General features: G+C 50.0%; 1 protein-coding gene across 2 annotated transcripts in view; it reads right to left on the minus strand.

Moving 5' to 3' along the window:
- LOC137299985 (ranBP-type and C3HC4-type zinc finger-containing protein 1-like) overlaps window positions 1-17,126 on the minus strand; it is an 85,707-nt gene that overhangs the window by 56,890 nt on the left and 11,691 nt on the right. The window contains exons 3-7 of one of the 2 annotated variants that reach the window (XM_067969045.1): window positions 12,194-12,340; window positions 10,772-10,913; window positions 6,778-6,868; window positions 2,776-3,073; window positions 979-1,133 (exon numbers count right to left, since the gene is read on the minus strand). In XM_067969045.1, coding sequence (XP_067825146.1) covers window positions 979-1,133; window positions 2,776-3,073; window positions 6,778-6,868; window positions 10,772-10,913; window positions 12,194-12,340 — 833 coding nt within the window. Of the gene's footprint in view, window positions 1-978; window positions 1,134-2,745; window positions 3,074-6,777; window positions 6,869-10,771; window positions 10,914-12,193; window positions 12,341-17,126 lie in introns of both variants that reach the window. The other variant, XM_067969040.1, reaches the window with a different exon arrangement.

Below are 17,126 nucleotides of genomic sequence, written 5' to 3' on the forward strand. Positions count from 1 at the left end.
TTGTGGGGGTACCTGTGTGGGTGGGGTAACGCTCGTAGTCTGTTGTGGGGGTACCTGTGTGGGTGGGGTAACGCTCGTAGTCTGTTGTGGGGGTACCTGTGTGGGTGGGGTATTGCTCGTAGTCTGTTGTGGGGGTACCTGTGTGGGTGGGGTAACGCTCGTAGTCTGTTGTGGGGGTACCTGTGTGGGTGGAGTAACGCTCGTAGTCTGTTGTGGGGGTACCTGTGTGGGTGGAGTAACGCTCGTAGTCTGTTGTGGGGGTACCTGTGTGGGTGGAGTAACGCTCGTAGTCTGTTGTGGGGGTACCTGTGTGGGTGGAGTATTGCTCGTAGTCTGTTGTGGGGGTACCTGTGTGGGTGGGGTATTGCTCGTAGTCTGTTGTGGGGGTACCTGTGTGGGTGGGGTAACGCTCGTAGTCTGTTGTGGGGGTACCTGTGTGGGTGGGGTATTGCTCGTAGTCTGTTGTGGGGGTACCTGTGTGGGTGGGGTAACGCTCGTAGTCTGTTGTGGGGGTACCTGTGTGGGTGGAGTAACGCTCGTAGTCTGTTGTGGGGGTACCTGTGTGGGTGGAGTAACGCTCGTAGTCTGTTGTGGGGGTACCTGTGTGGGTGGAGTAACGCTCGTAGTCTGTTGTGGGGGTACCTGTGTGGGTGGAGTAACGCTCGTAGTCTGTTGTGGGGGTACCTGTGTGGGTGGAGTAACGCTCGTAGTCTGTTGTGGGGGTACCTGTGTGGGTGGAGTAACGCTCGTAGTCTGTTGTGGGGGTACCTGTGTGGGTGGAGTAACGCTCGTAGTCTGTTGTGGGGGTACCTGTGTGGGTGGAGTAACGCTCGTAGTCTGTTGTGGGGGTACCTGTGTGGGTGGAGTAACGCTCGTAGTCTGTTGTGGGGGTACCTGTGTGGGTGGAGTAACGCTCGTAGTCTGTTGTGGGGGTACCTGTGTGGGTGGAGTAACGCTCGTAGTCTGTTGTGGGGGTACCTGTGTGGGTGGAGTAACGCTCGTAGTCTGTTGTGGGGGTCTGCTCTGTGCTTCCTGGGACGGGAGAGGCTGAAGCGATTTCAACTCCAGATTGAGGCACTGAGCGATGTTACTGATGTCCATCCTTCCGTCCCTGTCCTTTGGGGGCACTCGACCTGCAGAGACACAAAGAGATCTTATTCACACCCTTCGCCAAGGCGGTTAAATGTTTTCTAAAGCAAGAGGGGGCCAATCTATAGGCCCCAACAATCCCTTGAGTTTAGAAGGTTGATGGGTGATCTGATCGAGTTATTTAAAATGATAAAAGGATTTTAAAAGGGTAGATATGGAGAAACTATTTCCTCTGGTGGGGGGAGTCCAGAACAAGGGGGAACAATCTTAAAATTAGAGCCAGGCTGTTCAGGGGTGATGTCAGGAAGCACTTCTTCACACAAAGGGGAGTGGAAATCTGGAACTCTCTCCCCAAAAAGCTGTTGATGCTGGGGGTCAATTGGAGCTTTCAAGACTGAGATCGATAGATTTTCCTTGGATAAGGGTATCGAGGGATTATGGAGCCAAAGCAGGTAAATGGAGTTGAAATATAGGTCAGCCATGATGTAACAGAATGGCGGAATAGGCTCGAGGGGCTGAATGGCCTCCTCCTATTCCTATGTTTCTACGAATGGCGGAATAGGCTCGAGGGGCTGAATGGCCTCCTCCTATTCCTATGTTTCTACGAATGGCGGAATAGGCTCGAGGGGCTGAATGGCCTCCTCCTATTCCTATGTTTCTACGAATGGCGGAATAGGCTCGAGGGGCTGAATGGCCTCCTCCTATTCCTATGTTTCTACGAATGGCGGAATAGGCTCGAGGGGCTGAATAGGAACAGGAGGAGGCCATAGTTCAGCCCACTTGTGCTTAACGTTTTGCTGGTTTGTCCTGTCCGTATTAACTGGGCCTGGAGGTTTGCAAAGGGCTGTGGCCTCATTGGCGGATTAAAGAAAGAACGAACGTGTATTTGTTAAACCTTTCCACGTCTTCCGGATGTCCCAAAGCACGACACATGAATTACTTTTGAAATGTAGTCGCTGTCACATAGGCAAACGCGGTAGCCAACTTCTCACGAACAGCAGTGAGATAAATGATCAGATAATCTGTTTTTTAGTGATGACATTTGAGGGATAAATATGGGTCCCGGGACAGTGGGGAGAACTCCCCTGCTCTTTTTCGAAATAGTGGCGGGATCTTTTACCTCCACCCGAGGCGGGGCCTCGGTTTAATGTCTTAACAGAAAGACGGCACCTCCGACAGTGCAGCACTCCCTCAGCACTGCACTGGGAGCGTCAGCCGAGATTATGTGCTCAAGTCTCTGGAATGGGACTTGAACTCTCGACCTTCTGACTCAGAGGTGAGAGTGTGCTGCCCACTGAGCAAAGATTGACACTAAATTGTAAATCAGATCCACCAAGATCGAGTTGCATCCACAAAAATATGCAAATTATTGGGACCATCGATTTAAACGATACGTGGCCCTGACTCTCCACGGTGCAAACCTGTGTGGCCCGGGAAAACAATAAGCTTGGACACTTCTATTATAAAAGGACTCTTTGCGAGGGCGAGGGAGTCGGAGGGCGAGGGAGTCGGAGGGATATGGATCAAAGATATGTAAATGGGGTTGAGCCATGATGATTGAATGGTGGTGGAACAGGCTCGAGGGACTGAATGGCCTCCCCTTGTTCCCATACGACTGCTTTTAAGTGGCGGGCTCCTCTCGGCCTGCGTTCTTACTGTGTTGCACCTTCTGTGAGCTCGGCGAACCTTTATCGACAGGCAGCTTGGTCGGTAAGGTGCTGTACTTCCTCTTCTCCTCCGCGACCAGGCTCTCTCGCCTCAGCATGTCGGTGAGCGTCTCTCCGTATGCCATCACGGCCAGGGCCTGGTCCTCCTCGTACTGGAGCCGCGGGAGGCTGGCCAGCTTCGCCGACAGCAGGTACAGGAAGGCCGAATCGCCATCCTTCTTCACACCGTAGGAGCTGAGAGTTCGGTGATCGACCGCGAGGCACTGGCCGATAATCCAGCGCTGGACCACGGGGTGGAATCCGAAATCTCGGAATACCTAATACACAAAAACAACTTCATATAGCGCCTTTAACGTAGTAAAACATCTCAAGGCGCTTCACAGGAGCGATTATCAAACAAAATTTGACCCCGAGCCACGTAAAGAGATAAAAAGATCGGATAGGTGACCAAAAGCTTGGTCAAAGAGGTACGTTTTAAGGAGCATCTTAAAGGAGGAGAGGGGCGGAGAGGTTTAGAGAGGGAATTCCAGAGCTTAGGGCCCAGGCAGCTGAAGGCACGGCCGCCAATGGTGGAGCGATTAAAATCGAGGATGCGCAAGAGGCCAGAATTGGAGGAGCGCAGAGATCTCGGAGGGTTGTAGGGCTGGAGGAGGTTACAGAGATAGGGAGGGGCGAGGCCATGGAGGGATTTGAACATGTGGATGAGAAATTTAAAATCCAGGCGCTCCCGGACCGAAAGCCAATGTAGGTCAGCGAGCGCAGGGGGGTGATGGGTGAACGGGACTTGGTGAGAGTTAGGATACGGGCAGCAGAGTTTTCGATGAGCCCAAGTTTAGGGAGGCTGGAAGGTGGGAAGCCGGCCAGGGGAGCGTTGGAATGGTATACACACTAATATTTGGAGATGAATCAATGGGAATGTTTTGGAACACAGAAACTGCTAGAAAAAAAGAAAGACCCACGGTACAGTTCTGATGAAAGGTCATCGACCTGAAGCGTTAACTGTGTTTTTCTCTCTCCACAGATCCTGCCTCACCAGCTGAGTGTTTCCAGCAGTTTCTGTTTTTTTTCCCCAAGGTCCATCTAATTCACCATCTACCATTCTGGTAGTCCCATGATACAATGATAATGGAATTGTTGACTAATCAGAGCAATCAATCTCTATCAATTAGTCTGCAACAGACCCAGACATGAGGTGAGGAAAACCCACAGTGGCAGAGAGCTTTTGGAAACATAGGTCCAAAGTCACCAGTTCCTCCCAAGCACAAGACCATAAGAAATAGGATCTGGAGTAGGCCATTCGGCCCCTCGAGCCTGCTCCGCCATTTGATAAGATCATGGCTGATCTTTGGCCTCAACTCCACTTTTCTGCCCGATCCCCATATCCCTTGATTCTCCGAGATCTATCCATCTCAGCCTTGAATATACTCAACGACTCTGCATCCACAGCCCTCTGGGGTAGAGAATTCCAAAGATTCACAACCTTCTGAGGGAAGAAATTCCTCCTCATCTCAGTCTTAAATGGCCGACCCCTTATCCTGCGACTATGACCTCTGGTTCTAGACTCTCCAGCCAGGGGAAACAACCTCTCGGCATCTACCCTGTCAAGCCCCCTCAGAATCTTAAATGTTTCAATGAGATCACCTGTCATTCTTCTAAACTCCAGAGAGTATAGGCCCATTTTACTCAATCTCTCCTCATAGGACAAGTCTCTCATCCCAGGAATCAATCCAGTGAACCTTCGTTGCACCGCCTCTAAGGCTAATATATCCTTCCTTAGATAAGGAGACCAAAACTGTACACAGTACTCCAGGTGAGGTCTCACCAAAGCCCTGTATAATTGTAGTAAGACCTCCTTACTCTTGTACTCCAACCCCCTTGCAATAAAGGCCAACATGCCTAATTGCTTGCTATACCTGCATGCTAACTTTTTGTGTTTCTTGTACGAGGACACCCAAATCCCTCTGAACACCAACATTTAATAGTTTCTCACCATTTAAAAAAATTCTGTTTTTCTATTCTTCCGACCAAAGTAAATAACCTCACATTTCCCCACATTATACTCCATCTGCCACCTTCCTGCCCACTCACTTAACCTGTCTATATCCCTTTGCAGACTCTTTGTGTCCTCCTCACAGCTTACTTTCTCACCTAGCTTTGTATCAACAGCAAACTTGGATACATTACACTCGGTCCCCTCATCTAAGTCATTAATTTAGAAACATAGAATATTTATACAGGAGGCCATTCGGCCCATCGTGTCTGTGCTGGTCGAAAAGAGCTACCCAGCCTAATCCCACTTTCCAGCTCTTGGTCCGTAGCCTTGTAGGTTAGGGCACTTCAGGTGCACATCCACGTACTTTTTAAAATGTGATGAGGGTGAGGCCCAAGCACTGATCCTTGCGGCACCCCACTAGTTACAGCCTGCCAACCTGAGAATGACCCGTTTATTCCTACTCTCTGTTTTCTGTCCATTAACCAATCCTCTATCCATGCTAATATATTACCCCCAACCCCATGAGCCCTTATCTTGCACAACAAACGTAGCGCCTTATCGAATGCCTTTTAGAAATCGAAATATACAAAATCCACTGGTTCCCCTTTATCTACCCTGCTAGTCACACCCTCAAAAAACTCTAATACATTTGTCAAACACAATTTCCCTTTCATTAAGCCATGTTGACTCTGCCTAATCATATTATGATTTTCTAAGTGCCCTGTTACCACTTCCTTAATAATGGATTCCAGCGTTTTCCTGACGACTGATGTCAGGCTAACTGGCCTGTAGTTCCCTGTTTTCTCTCTCCCTCCTTTCTTGAATAGCGGGGTAACATTTGCTACCTTCCAATCCGTTGGGACTGTTTTGGAATCTAGGGAATTTTGGAAGATCACAACAAATGCACCCATTATCTCTGCAGCCACCTCTTTTAAAACCCTAGGATGTAGGCCATCAGGTCCAGGGGATTTGTCGGCTTTTAGTCCCATTAGTTTCTCCAATACTTTTTCTCCACTGATATTAATTACTTGAAGTTCCTCAATCTCATTAGCCCCTTGGTTACACTTACCATGTCACTTCTCAAATTACTCAGACTGTATCCCAAAATGTTATTTTCTGAAAGAAATTGATCTAATGCAGGCAATCTCAACCTAGTTTCACCCAACAATCTCTAACAGGGGCAAATGGGCAGCAATCACCAGTGGGAATTACACAGAACGTGCAGCACAGAAACAGGCCATTCGGCCCAACAGGTCCATGCTGGTGTTTATGCTCCACACGAACCTCCTCCCTCCCTACTTCATCTCACCCCATCAGCAAATCCTTCTATTCCTTTCTCCCTCATTTGTTTATTTAGCTTCCCCTTAAACGTAAAGAAGTTTCTCCTGAATTCCCTATTGGATTTATTAGTGACTCTCTTATATTTATGGCCCCTAGTTCTAGTCTCCCCCACAAGTGGAGACATCTTCTCTACGTCTACCCTATCAAACCCTTTCATTATTTTAAAGACCTCTATCAGGTCACCCCTCAGTCTTCTCTTTTCTAGCAATTTTATTTTAAATTCACAAGCTTTCGGAGATTTTCTCCTTCCTCAGGCAAATGTTTTTGCCTGAGGAAGGAGAAAATCTCCATTTGCCTGAGGAAGGAGAAAATCTCCGAAAGCTTGTGAATTTAAAATAAAATTGCTGGACTATAACTTGGTGTTGTAAAATTGTTTACAATTCTCTTTTCTAGAGAAAGAGCCCCAGCCTGTTCAGCCTTTCCTGATAAGTATAACCTCTCAGTTCTGGTAGCAACCGAGCAAATCTTTTTTTGCACCTTCTCCAAGCCTGGTGTTTTATTTCCCCTTCCTAGACCCAGGGCGCAGAGGCCAAACCGCAGGCGCCAACCTCCGCCTCGGCCAGGCACAGCTAAACCGGGTCAAAGCAGCGGCCTTGTGGGTTCACGCTGCGAGTGTCGTTCACCCTCAGAGTAACCGATCTGTTCCTCAGCGCTGCGCCTTTATTACGTTAGAAAGCATTTAGTTACCTGCTGCTTTAACGTGGAGACGGTTGCATAGGGAAAGACCTTCATGACAATAGTGGCAGAAGAGGTGGCATCTTCCACTCCGACTCTCACACTGAAGGGAAATAAGAGGGGGAAACAAGGCTTGAAACAGGATCTGTCACCCACCTCACCCCAAACCGGACAGGAACGTTCCAGGCAATGCAAAACCTTCCGCACTTTGTGCTGTTCCAGCCATTTTCTAAACCAGTTTTCATAGAATGATACGGCACACAGCAGGAGGCCATTCGGCCCAGCATGCCTGTGCTGGCTCTTTGAAAGAGCTATCTAATTAGACCCACACCCCTGCCCTTTCCCCATAGCCCTGTAAATTTTTCCATTTCAATTATTTATCCAATTCCCTTTTGAAAGTTACTATTAAATGCTTTCACTACCCTTTCAGGCAGTGCATTCCAGATCACAACTCGCTGCATAAAATATTTCACCTCATCTCCCCTCTGGTTACTGACCTTTCTCCCAGTGGAAACAGCGTCTCTTTATTTACTCTATCAAAACCCATCAAAAAGAGTAACTAGGGAGAGAGTAGGGCCTCTTAAGGATCAACAAGGTCATCTATGTGCGGAACCACAAGAGATGGGTGAGATCCTGAATGAATATTTCACATCGGTATTTACGGTTGAGAAAGGCATGGATGTTAGGGAACTTGGGGAAATAAATAGTGATGTCTTGAGGACTGTACATATTACAGAGGGGGAGGTGCTGGAAGTCTTAACACGCATCAAGGTAGATAAATCTCCGGGACCTGATGAAATGTATCCCAGGACGTTGTGGGAGGTTAGGAAGGAAATTGCGGGTCCCCTAGCAGAGATATTTGAATCATCCACCGTTACAGGTGAGGTGCCTGAAGATTGGAGGGTAGCAAATGTTGTGCCTTTGTTTAAGAAGGGCGGCAGGGAAAAGCCTGGGAACTACAGACCGGTGAGCCTGACATCTGTAGTGGGTAAGTTGTTAGAGGGTATTCTGAGGGACAGGATCTACAGGCATTTGGAGAGGCAGGGACTAATTAGGAACAGTCAGCATGGTTTTTGTGAGAGGAAAATCATGTCTCATGAATTTGATTGAGTTTTTTGAAGGGGTAACCAAGAAGATAGATGAGGGCTGTGCAGTAGACGTGGTCTACATGGACTTCAGCAAAGCCTTTGACAAGGTACCGCATGGTAGGTTGTTACATAAGGTTAAATCTCACGGGACCCAAGGTGAGGTAGCCAATTGGATACAAAATTGGCGTGACGACAGAAGACAGAGGGCGGTTGTAGAGGGTTGTTTTTCAAACTGGATGCCTGTGTCCAGCGGTGTGCCTCAGGGATCGGTGCTGGGTCCGCTGTTATTTGTTATTTATATTAATGATTTGGATGAGAATTTAGGAGGCATGGTTAGTAAGTTTGCAGATGACACCAAGATTGGTGGCATTGTGGACAGTGAAGAAGGTTATCTAGGATTGCAACGGGATCTTGATAAATTGGGCCAGTGGGCCGATGAATGGCAGATGGAGTTTAATTTAGATAAATGTGAGGTGATGCATTTTGGTAGATCGAATCGGGCCAGGACCTACTCCGTTAATGGTAGGGCGTTGGGGAGAGTTATAGAACAAAGAGATCTGGGAGTACAGGTTCATAGCTCCTTGAAAGTGGAGTCACAGGTGGATAGGGTGGTGAAGAAGGCATTTGGCATGCTTGGTTTCATTGGTCAGAACATTGAATGCAGGAGTTGGGATGTCTTGTTGAAGTTGTACATGGCATTGGTGAGGCCACACTTGGAATACTGTGTACAGTTCTGGTCACCCTATTATAGAAAGGATATTATTAAACTAGAAAGAGTGCAGAAAAGATTTACTAGGATGCTACCGGGACTTGATGGTTTGACTTATAGGGAGAGGTTAGACAGACTGGGACTTTTTTCCCTGGAGAGTAGGAGGTTAAGGGGTGATCTTATAGTAGTCTATAAAATAATGAGGGGCATAGATAAGGTCGATAGTCAAAATCTTTTCCCAAAGGTAGGGGAGTCTATAACGAGGGGGCATAGATTTAAGGTGAGAGGGGAGAGATACAAAAGGGTCCAGAGGGGCAATTTTTTCACTCAAAGGGTGGTGAGTGTCTGGAACGAGCTGCCAGAGGCAGTAGTAGAGGCGGGTACAATTTTGTCTTTTAAAAAGCATTTGGACAGTTACATGGGTAAGATGGGTATAGAGGGATATGGGCCAAGTGCAGGCAATTGGGACTAGCTTAGTGGTATAAACTGGGCGACATGGACATGTTGGGCCGAAGGGCCTGTTTCCATGTTGTAACTTCTATGATTCTATCTCTATTAAACTGAATCTCAGTTGAAATACACTCCCAAAATCACATACATTGCCGTTATATGTAAAGCCACCTCGATATGTCTCCATCAAACTCTCCCAAGTCAAATACACCACAGTTAGATACAGAGTAAAGCTCCCTCTACACTGTCCCATCAAACACTCCCAGGGCAGGTGCATTAACCAGTACCTAGGTTGAGACGATCTAATACAACACAGACCTGTAACTAAATCTGGGATTTCCTGGGGCTGTATGGCTCAGTTTTACACTACTCTCACCAGTTGTGTCATCACAGAAGCTCCCTCAAGCTAGAAATGAGGCAACCAAGAAAATATTATGGTCACTGTCAGCTAATTTGCGAACTGCAAGCTCCCACAAGTCTACCTGTTTGACCAAGTGTCGGCCTTGGCTCAGTGGGTAGCACTCTCGAACCCACAATCTTCTGACTCAGAGGCAAGCCTATAATCCAGGCTGACACTCCCACTGCAGTACTGAGGGAGCGCCGCACTGTCGGAGGGTCAGTACTGAGGGAGCGCCGCACTGTCGGAGGGTCAGTACTGAGGGAGCGCCGCACTGTCGGAGGGTCAGTACTGAGGGAGCGCCGCACTGTCGGAGGGTCAGTACTGAGGGAGCGCCGCACTGTCGGAGGGTCAGTACTGAGGGAGCGCCGCACTGTCGGAGGGTCAGTACTGAGGGAGCGCCGCACTGTCGGAGGGTCAGTACTGAGGGAGCGCCGCACTGTCGGAGGGTCAGTACTGAGGGAGCGCCGCACTGTCGGAGGGTCAGTACTGAGGGAGCGCCGCACTGTCGGAGGGTCAGTACTGAGGGAGCGCCGCACTGTCGGAGGGTCAGTACTGAGGGAGCGCCGCACTATCGGAGGGTCAGTACTGAGGGAGCGCCGCACTGTCGGAGGGTCAGTACTGAGGGAGCGCCGCACTGTCGGAGGGTCAGTACTGAGGGAGCGCCGCACTGTCGGAGGGTCAGTACTGAGGGAGCGCCGCACTGTCGGAGGGTCAGTACTGAGGGAGCGCCGCACTGTCGGAGGGTCAGTACTGAGGGAGCGCCGCACTGTCGGAGGGTCAGTACTGAGGGAGCGCCGCACTGTCGGAGGGTCAGTACTGAGGGAGCGCCGCACTGTCGGAGGGTCAGTACTGAGGGAGCGCCGCACTGTCGGAGGGTCAGTACTGAGGGAGCGCCGCACTGTCGGAGGGTCAGTACTGAGGGAGCGCCGCACTGTCGGAGGGTCAGTACTGAGGGAGCGCCGCACTGTCGGAGGTGCCGCCTATCGGATGAGACGTTAAACTGAGGCTCCGTTTGCTCTCTCAGGTGGATGTGAAAGATCCACGGCCACTTTTGGAAGAAGAGCAGGGGGAGTTCTCCCTGGTGCCCAGGCCAACATTTATCCCACAACCAACATCACTAAAAACAGATTATCTGGTCATTTATCACATTGCTGTTTGTGGGATCTTGCTGTGCGTAAATTGGCTGCCGCGTTTCCTACATTACAACAGTGACTACACTTCAAAAAAGTACTTCATTGGTTTAAAAGCACTTTAGGACACCCTGAGGTTGTGAAAGGCGCTGCAGAAATACAAATCTTTCTTTATCATTGATCGGTGTTGCTCTATGGACAAGGCATCGCACTATGAAATAATAGTTACCTGATCTGCCGGGTGGGATAGGCCGTCTCCTTCAGTCGGACACCGAGACACACTTTCTGCTGCGCTAAAGTTACGGCACACTCAGATGACAAGGCGGTATCGCCCGCTTCTATCGCCTGGGCGAGTCGTAGAATCAGATCTTCTGGAATTGGAAGCAAACAAAAGCATAGTTGACATGATCAATAAATCCAGGATCAAGATTACCATCGTCATCATCAAACACTCCCAGGGCAGGTACAGGGTTAGATACAGAGTAAAGCTCCCTCTACACTGTCCCATCAAACACTCCCAGGGCAGGTACAGCACGGGTTAGATACAGAGTAAAGCTCCCTCTACACTGTCCCATCAAACACTCCCAGGGCAGGTACAGCACGGGTTAGATACAGAGTAAAGCTCCCTCTACACTGTCCCATCAAACACTCCCAGGGCAGGTACAGCACGGGTTAGATACAGAGTAAAGCTCCCTCTACACTGTCCCATCAAACACTCCCAGGGCAGGTACAGGGTTAGATACAGAGTAAAGCTCCCTCTGCACTGTCGCTTAATGTTAAACTCAGAAGAGAGCCCCGAATGACTCAATATGACATTTCCATTTCCTACACTGTGAGGCAGTAATAATTAGTGTCCAGTTTACAAACACCCACACCCACTGTGGACCAGATCAAGGGTATGTCAAATTCACGTTACTTGTAACCCGTAAGGCAGGCGGAGAAGAGGGAGCACTTTCATCTAACCAATTTGTCCTGGACTCGCATTCAAATCCCAGCGTTGAAAGGAGAGCGTGTTAGGCAACTGCACCACTCAGTCCCTTTTAGAATGCTTTGTGACAACACAACAAGAGCTTTACCTAGGAGCATGGGAACAGGAGGAGGCCATTCAGCCCCTCGAGCCTGTTCTGACATTCAATTAGATCACGGCTGATCTGTAGCTTAACGCCATTTACCCTCCTTGATTCCATAACCCTTAATACCCTTGCCTAACAAAAATCTATCGATCTCGTTTTGAAAGCTCCAATTGACCCCCAGCCTCAGCAGCTTTTGGGGGAAGAGAGTTCCAGATTTCCACTCCCCTTTGTGTGAAGAAGTGCTTCCTGACATCACCCCTGAACAGCCGAGCTCTAATTTTAAGGTTATGCCCCCTTGTTCTGGACTCTCCCACCAGAGGAAATAGTTTCTCTCTATCTACCCGATCAAATCCTTGAAACATTTTAAACACCTTGATCAAATCATCCCTTAATCTTCTACACTCGAGGGAATACAAGCCTAGTCTATGCAACCTCTCCTCATAATTTAACCCTTTGAGCCCCGGTATAATTCTGGTGAATCTGCGCTGCACCCCCTCCAAGGCCAATATATCCTTCCTGAGTTGCGGTGCCCAGAACTGAACGCAGTTACTCCAGATGGGGTTTGACCAGGGCTTTACCTGTTTTGGAGACGTCCATTCCTGGTCTTAGGGTGTCTGGCCCGGCTCTCGGTTCTGTTCCCGTCGCCCCCTCCGTCACTGGCCGAGTCAACTGTAACGTGGCTCCTGTTGACGAGGTGTGGTTCTGTTGAGCAGTGGCAGAACTTGCTGCAGAGGAGGCAACATTGATCAAAACTAAACAACAAAGCAAACGCATAACACCAGCTAAAGTGTTGGTTATCGAGTAAATCAAGGTGTGAGCTGTGACTCAGTGGGTAGCACTCTCGCCCGAGTCAAAAGGTCACGGGTTTGAATTCCACTCCAGTCCTTGAGCACACAATCCATGCCGACAATCCATGCGCCTGTACTGAGGGAGTGCTGCACTGTCGGAGGTGCCTTTTTTAAGATGAGAGGTTAAACTGAGGCCCTGTCTGCCCTCTCAGGTGGACGTAAAGGGGGAGGGGAGAGGAAGTGGGCGGGAGGGAGGGGGGGGGAAAAGAGAGAGGGAGCGCGGGAGGGAGGGAGGGAGAGAACATAAGAAATAGGAGGAGTAGGCCATACGGCCCCTCGAGCCAGCTCCGCCATTCAATAAGATCATGGCTGATCTTCAACCTCAACTCCATTTTCCTGCCCGAACCCCATATCCTTTGATTCCCCCAGAGTCGAGAAATCTGTCAGTCTCAGCCTTGAATATATTCAACGACTCAGCATCCACAGCCTCCTGGGGTAGAAAATTCCAAAGAATCACAACCCTCACAAAGTGTCTGCAAAGGGATATTGACAGGTTAAGCGAATGGGCAAACATTTGGCAGATGGAATCTAATGTGGGAAAATGTGAAGTCATCCCCTTTGGGAGGAAAAATAAAAAAGCAAAATATTATTTGAATGGAGAAATACTACAAAATGCTGCGGTACAGAGGGATCTGGGTGTCCTCGTACATGAAACACAAAAAAGTCAACACACAGGTGCAGCAGGTAATCCGGAAGGCAAACGGAATATTGGCCTTTATTTCTAGGGGGATGGAATATAAAAGCAGGGAAGTCATGCTACAACTGTACAGGGTGCTGGTGAGACCACACCTGGAGTACTGTGTACAGTTCTGGTGCCCTTATTTGAGGAAGGACATACTTGCATTGGAGGCAGTTCAGAGAAGGTTCACTAGGTAGATTCCGGGTATGGAAGGGTTGTCTTATGAGGAAAGCTTGAACAGGAGTTTAGAAGAATGATAGGAGACTTTATTGAAACATATAAGATTCTGAGGGGACTCGATAGGGTAGATGCTGAGAGGATGTTACTCCTCATGGGGGAATCTAAAACTAGGGGCATAGTCTCAGAATAAGGGGTCGCCCGTTTAAGACGGAAATGAGGAGGAATTTCTTCTCCCAGAGGGTCGTGAATTTTTGGAATTCTTTACCCCAAAAAGCTGTGGAGGCTGAGTCACTGAATACATTCAAGGCTGAGTTAGACAAATTTTTGATCAGCAAGGGAGTCAAAGGATATGGGGAAAAGGTGGGAAAGTGGAGTTGAGGTAAAAATCAGATCAGCCATGATCTCATTGAATGGCGGAGCAGGCTCGAGGGGCCGAATGGCCTACTCCTGCTCCGATCTCTTATGGTCTCATGGTCTCTGCGGGAAGAAATTCCTCCTCATCTCAGTCTTAAATGGCCGACCCCTTATCCTGATACTATGCCCTCTAGTTCTAGACTCTCAGCCTATTCCCTGTCAAGCCCCCTCAGAATCTTATATGTTTCAATTAGATCACCTCTCATTCTTCTAAACTCCAGGCCCATTTTACTCAATCTCTCATAGGCCAATCCTCTCATCCCAGGAATCAATCTAGTGAACCTTCATTGCTTAGATAAGGAGACCAAAACTGTACACTATACGCCAGGTGAGGTCTCACCAATGCCCTGCATAATTGTAGTAAGACTTCCTTACTCTTGTACCCTAAAACCGTTTGCAATAAAGGCCAACATGCCATTTGCTTTCCTAATTGCCTGCTGTACCTGCATACTACTTTTTGTACCAGGACACCCAAGTCTCTCTGAACACCAACATTTAATAGTTTCTCCCATGACCACAGTGAATAACCGCACATTTCCCCACATTATACTCCATCTACCATCTTCTCGCCCACTCACTTAACCTGTCTATATCCCTTTGGAGCCTCTTTGCGTCCTCCTCACAGCTTACTTTCCCACCTAGCTTTGTATCACCAGCAAACTTGGATACATTACACTCGGTCCCTTCATCTAAGTCATTAATGTAGATTGTAAATAGCTGAGGCCCAAGCACCGATCCTTGTGGCACCCCACTAGTTACAGCCTGACAACCTGAGAATGACCCATTTATCCGTATTCTCCGTTTTCTGTCCATTAACCAATCCTCTATCCGTGCTAATATATTACCTCCAACCCCACATCTTGCATAACAACCTTTTATGTGGCACCTTATCGAATGCCTTTTGAAAATCCAAGGGGCTGGGAAAGAGAAAGGGAGGGGGGGGGGGGGGAAGAGAAAGGGAGGGGGGGGGGGAAGAGAAAGGGAGGGGGGGGGGGGGGAAGAGAAAGGGAGGGGGGGGGGGGGGAAGAGAAAGGGAGGGGGGGGGGGGGAAGAGAAAGGGAGGGGGGGGGGGAAGAGAAAGGGAGGGGGGGGGGGGAGGGGAAGAGAAAGGGGAGGGGGGGGGGGGAGGGGAAGAGAAAGGGAGGGGGGGGGGGGGAGAGAAAGGGAGGGGGGGGAAGAGAAAGGGGGGGGAAGAGAAAGGGGGGGGAAGAGAAAGGGGGGGGAAGAGAAAGGGGGGGGAAGAGAAAGGGGGGGGAAGAGAAAGGGGGGGGAAGAGAAAGGGGGGGGAAGAGGAAAGGGGGGGGAAGAGAAAGGGGGGGAAGAGAAAGGGGGGGAAGAGAAAGGGGGGGGGAAGAGAAAGGGGGGGAAGAGAAAGGGGGGGGGAAGAGAAAGGGGGGGGAAGAGAAAGGGGGGGGGGAAGAGAAAGGGGGGGGGAAGAGAAAGGGGGGGGGAAGAGAAAGGGGGGGGGGGGAAGAGAAAGGGGGGGGGAAGAGAAAGGGGGGGGGAAGAGAAAGGGGGGGGAAGAGAAAGGGGGGGGGGGAAGAGAAAGGGGGGGGGGAAGAGAAAGGGGGGGGGGAAGAGAAAGGGGGGGGGGAAGAGAAAGGGGGGGGGGAAGAGAAAGGGGGGGGAAAGAGAAAGGGGGGGGGAAAGAGAAAGGGGGGGAAAGAGAAAGGGGGGGGAAAGAGAAAGGGGGGGGGAAAGAGAAAGGGGGGGGGGGAAAGAGAAAGGGGGGGGGAAGAGAAAGGGGGGGGGAAGAGAAAGGGGGGGGAAGAGAAAGGGGGGGGAAGAGAAAGGGGGGGGGAAGAGAAAGGGAGGGGGAAGAGAAAGGGGGGGGGAAGAGAAAGGGGGGGGGGAAGAGAAAGGGGGGGGGAAGAGAAAGGGGGGGGAAGAGAAAGGGGGGGGGAAGAGAAAGGGGGGGGGAAGAGAAAGGGGGGGGGAAGAGAAAGGGGGGGGGAAGAGAAAGGGGGGGGGAAGAGAAAGGGGGGGGGGGGAAGAGAAAGGGGGGGGGGGAGAGAAAGGGGGGGTGGGGAAGAGAAAGGGGGGGGGGGAAGAGAAAGGGGGGGGGGGAAGAGAAAGGGGGGGGGAAGAGAAAGGGGGGGGGGAAGAGAAAGGGGGGGGGAAGAGAAAGGGGGGGGGGAAGAGAAAGGGGGGGGGGGAAGAGAAAGGGGGGGGGAAGAGAAAGGGGGGGGGGAAGAGAAAGGGGGGGGGGAAGAGAAAGGGGGGGGGGGGAAGAGAAAGGGGGGGGGGAAGAGAAAGGGGGGGGGGAAGAGAAAGGGGGGGGGGGAAGAGAAAGGGGGGGGGAAGAGAAAGGGGGGGGGGGGAAGAGAAAGGGGGGGGGGAAGAGAAAGGGGGGGGGAAGACAAAGGGGGGGGAAGAGAAAGGGGGGGGGGAAGAGAAAGGGGGGGGGGGAAGAGAAAGGGGGGGGGGGAAGAGAAAGGGGGGGGGAAGAAAGGGAGAGATAGGGACAATTACAGTTTAACTCAAACTCAGATGGACAGGTTGACCATGTTTGCACAAGCCAAGTTCCCAGTGACGTACACTTCTATCACAGCTATAATTATATCCCCCTGACCATAATATAATAGAATTCCACATGTAACAGTCAGATTGAAATAAATGAACAATAATCTCCACTTGGTTCCAGAGGACTGCACTGCCTTACTCCTACTCCAGCCACCTCAGCCCAAAGAAAGGTGAACACCCACTGTTTTTATACAGTGCTGCCAATTGTACCGTGAGCAGACATGTACATAAATATGGTGGTGATGACCAGCCTTCGCGAAGCTGTCACCACACCAGACTCTTGATCGTCTATTTTCTGATTTTATATCCTTTCTCCCTTCAATGCATTATTAACAAGTGGGTAATTCAATGCCACATGAATCGGTCTGTGCACTGCCAAGTGACTGCAGCCCTCAGGGTGCAATACACAAATACTAACAGCACTCTGCAACTGATAAGAGACTGATTGCTCTGATTAATCAGCAACCCCATTGCCGTTGTATCGTGGGATAGAAGGTGAACTTGATGGGCCTTGGGCTTTTTACATCTCGCAATTCGATGGAACACTCCAGTGAGAATGGGTCAGTGACGTCGATGTAGTCATTTGCCTCTGATGGCTGAGCTGATGTGGTTTCGAGCTGCACAGACCAGGAAGGCTTTAGATTCTACTTCTGGTCTGAGCTGAGTCAGCTGGGGGTGGACACTACATTAGGAACAGGAGGAGGCCATTCAGCCCTTCCAGCCTGTTCCGCCATTCAATTAGATCATGGCTGATCTGTATCTGAACTCCATTCACCCGCCTCGTTCCGTAACCCTTAATACCCTCACTCAAGAAAAATCTATCAATCTCAGTTCTGAAAGTTCCAATTGACCCCCAGCTTCTTGGGA

This window comes from Heptranchias perlo, chromosome 2 (assembly GCF_035084215.1).
Source record: "Heptranchias perlo isolate sHepPer1 chromosome 2, sHepPer1.hap1, whole genome shotgun sequence".
In the NCBI taxonomy this organism is placed as follows: domain Eukaryota; kingdom Metazoa; phylum Chordata; class Chondrichthyes; order Hexanchiformes; family Hexanchidae; genus Heptranchias; species Heptranchias perlo.